The 3,900-nt window shown below is 35.6% G+C and overlaps 1 protein-coding gene across 1 annotated transcript in view; it reads right to left on the reverse strand.

Annotated features, from left to right (window-relative positions):
• The window catches only part of KIF15 (kinesin family member 15), a 36,087-nt gene extending 33,541 nt beyond the window's left edge, over window positions 1–2,546 (reverse strand). Inside the window, exons 1-2 of the mRNA XM_009708287.1 lie at window positions 2,508–2,546; window positions 999–1,182 (exon numbers count right to left, since the gene is read on the reverse strand). Of these exons, the coding sequence (XP_009706589.1) occupies window positions 999–1,013 (15 nt within the window). The 5' untranslated portion in view covers window positions 1,014–1,182; window positions 2,508–2,546. The remainder of the gene's footprint in view (window positions 1–998; window positions 1,183–2,507) is intronic.
• Window positions 2,547–3,900: the final 1,354 nt, after the last annotated feature.

Consider the following 3,900-nt stretch of genomic DNA (forward strand, 5'->3'; position numbering starts at 1 on the left):
GCTTTCTATGCCATAACTTTAGAATGTATAAAATAGATGCATTCCTTAAGGTTAGATATGTATCACAGCTCCTGGACTTCTCACAGCAAAACAATACATCCTAAGCCTTTGTGACATAAACTACTCCCTCAAAAAATTTTGTTCCTTGATAAACTGAAAGTAAAATAATAAAACTCGGCTCATAGTAACGGCTTTCAAATATACATAAATGTTAATTTTGGTACAGTGTTTTTGATTACGTTATGTGGCTTATACCATCAGTAGGTCAAAATTGAGCCTATGACACTTATTAAATCTAGTTAACCTTCAACATTTGCCACCGCACAATGGCATATTCAACAAATCTGAACAACTGTTAGCCTCATCTATTTTCACACATTTCTTAGACCTGCAAGAAAAGCCTAGCTACAAATAACAGCCTACAGGGGGTGGTTTGGGGGGAGGTGGGGGTGGGATTTTAAACAGAAGTGAAAGGGAATTGAAGATCTTAGAGGAATTAAAATTATGTTCAGAATTTCAACACAATATTATAAAAATTAAATTGAAGTATTTTCCTTCCAGTATTACCTCAGATGAACAATGCATCTGTGTAAAAGGCAAATGTATAGGAAGGAAATATAACAAATAGAACATAAACTCATAAGTTCCTAATACAGAAATCACATCTTTAATATCAGCTACTGACTGCCAGCTATTTTTATATGTTTGTCTCAACAGGGGGGGTTATTTTCTGTCTATGGTGTTACTGTAACATTTACAAACAGAAACTTCAAATTTGATGCAAATTTTAATTAAAGAAATTAATAGTTTAAAAAATACATTAATACTATTACAGATCAGAATTTAGTGCAACATTTCTGTACTATAACTACATATTACCAATCTGAACACTGCAAAAAAAGACCTAAGGCATTACATCTTTAGAAAGGTTTAGTGTAGCTGTTGCCAAAATTTGGGGAAAAACTGCAATACTGTTAGAAGATTCTGGAAGTTATTACCTGTGTTGTTTCCATATTTGCAACATAATCAAAAGTGAAGATTTTTGGCTCAGGCTTTGAATGCAGACGGATGGTATTTGATGAAAGAACAGATAAACACAAGCCTTGATCTCCATCGGTTAACACACTTCCCTCTGAAGGTGGACGTACCCTGACGTAAACTTTGATAGCATCACCTTCAACACTAAATGAATATTTATGCATTAGAATACTTCGAAATAGATCTATCAGCTGTTTGGTAAAATTAAATCACAAAAATCAGATTAAGCATGTGAAGTTATACAAAGGTCTCTCCTGAAAATATACTACTTCTAGCTGTACATATCAATTCACTACAGGCCACAGATTTATAAATGTAACAATGTGGCATATTTAAAAACAAAGAACATGAAATTACTGCAATTTATTGCATTTAACTTTAGCTCTAAAAGAACGCATTTCACAGTGAACTTGAGATATATAAAACCAGTGTTATAATAAAAGTTTCAGCAAGACTTTGGGCTTCAAGCATCCTTCTTACTACAGGAAGTTATAAAAGACTTTACAAATGGAGCAATGATGCTACATTCCAGCAAGAAAGTCACTAGCATTTTTCTTTGCTGCTCACGAGAAGGGAAAGACCAATCAATTCTTGATCTGTGAGTTCAATAAAGTATAGCAGCGCCTACATCCAAAAGCTCCTTAATTTATTTCATCACATTTATCAGTGGATGCACCAGTAAATTTAGCTTGACTAAGTAACTGTACATGACTTATATTAAAGTTTTGAGGAGTTCTAGCATAAATACCAATACACTGATATAATATTAAAGAATTAAATTCTCACATGAAATGGTAGCAAACTTGGATTTACTTTACTTCGTTCTTTCCCAAAAGGCAGTTATAGTATGAGGGTGTTATAACAGTGTCCTGGTTTCAAACTGTTACTGATTTTTACTTTTGGTAAACAAGATAAAGGAACAGAATAGTTTTACAAATGGAGGAAGGACTTCATGACTGAAATGTGGGGTTGGGGAGTGGCAGAGGAAAGGGCTAAAAGAGAACAGGAAGCATCTAAGGAAGATGTTTTACTGGATTTACACTAAGTTGCCGAATACGTTCTCATTAGATAATATTATTCTGAGTTGTAGTAGCAACTGTTTATATTTGGAGGAGGGCTTTTTGAATTTTGTCTTAGCTTAGGACTTCCTCACAGAGTTGAAGTTCCTCATGCAATATCTCTTCAGAGACATTCTAGAGTCTGGCTGCAAAATTAGTGGACGAATGAGAATTTACTGCATGGCAGCATTCCAAAGGGAATCTGACACCTTAGAACAACACTTTTATTAAGAGAAATTTTTTTTTTTTTTTAAACTTATAAGGAAGGTAGAAGAGAAAGGCAACAATCTTGTGCAGGAAAGTGTTGAAAGAAAAAACTGTAAACTATTTCACAAAGTTATACTAGGTTTTGGTTGCACTTTTTGCACAATGTGATTATTCATATATGGGAACTGGCTGATACTACTTTACCTAGGTGAGTTCAACAAAGGTAATGCAGAGTCGCGTAAATCTCCTATAAAATAAAAGCAAAACACACAAAAATTAGATGACAAAATTATTGCTCAAAAACCCTCATTTAAATGGAAAATACTGTAAGCAGTACTGAGGGAGATAAATGGAGACCCATGTAAGTATCAGTTTCATGCACGAATCAGAACTGCACAAAAATATTTAGTAATTATCTTCCTTTGGCAGAAAGTTTAATTTCTTGCAAAGCTAGAGAAAGCTCCAGTCCTGCAATGTGAGCATGCACACACTTGTAACTGTTTATGCAATGAGTAGTCTCTTAAATTACTGTATATAAAGTTTTGCAAGTGTTTTGGAGAATTAGGAACATAAATGTTAATAGTATTATATATTCCCATATATTTTAAAAATTGCTAACTCACTGCAGATAAAAAAACAATACAGTATGAGATAGTTTTACTGCTATGACTGCAAAAACTCAATTTCCTAAACTGCACAACTGAGTAGCTATATTACTTTCACTTTTATGAAGTAATATTGAGCACTCTGTAATGCATAAAGCTCTCCTGTACATATGAGGATCATTTTGCACAGCTTCACATTTCAAGGAGATGGCACATATTACCCCATAGGTAAATACAGTGGCTTATCTTTTACTTAAAGGTGAATTTGACATTGAAATAATTTCACATGGGTTAGTCAAAATATTAACTAAGTAACATAACAAAATTTTAAGAATAAGTAAAATTACAATGAAAGATGATTTACCAAATAAAGACCTTATAAAGTCTCTAGAAGTGCACAGGTTTTATTGCAGGAGGATCCCTTTTTAAAAGTAGAACTAATAAAGACGGTACTAACCTTCTCATTAACATTCATACTATGTAAATATCCTGCTGCTACGCAAGCCTACCTGCTTTGATTCACACAATAACATTTGAGAAATGTGCTAGCTTCCAATTCAGATATTTATTCTTCAAATGCACAAGGTATCAAAACGAGCTGGGACAGGAAAAGCAGTGCATTTTAAAACTGGTAGATACTCGTACAACCTGCACCTTGGGAAGTGACCGATTCTCAGCTAACTGTTCTTAGCTTCCATTTTAAAGGGCTGCTTTCACTTGAACGTGTAAGAGGCTACGGTTGCAAACATCACAGCTAACCAAAACTCGATAAAATTACAGAAAACGAACTGATAAACTGAGAGCAACAGGGTTTGTAAAGCCTCCCCGCTTGGCAGAGCCGCTTACACGTATCAGCCACGAGCAGGCCCTGGAGGCACCAGTGCCAGAGGTGCTCCCGAAGCGCTCGGGTCCCCTCTCCAACCTCTCCGCCCTTCCCGACACCACAGGCCGTGCGGGGTGGCGGCCCCAAGCCCCCGGCCCCTCCGCGGGGC

The sequence above is a fragment of the Cariama cristata genome, unplaced genomic scaffold (genome assembly GCF_000690535.1).
Source record: "Cariama cristata isolate BGI_N322 unplaced genomic scaffold, ASM69053v1 scaffold7879, whole genome shotgun sequence".
Lineage (NCBI taxonomy): Eukaryota > Metazoa > Chordata > Aves > Cariamiformes > Cariamidae > Cariama > Cariama cristata.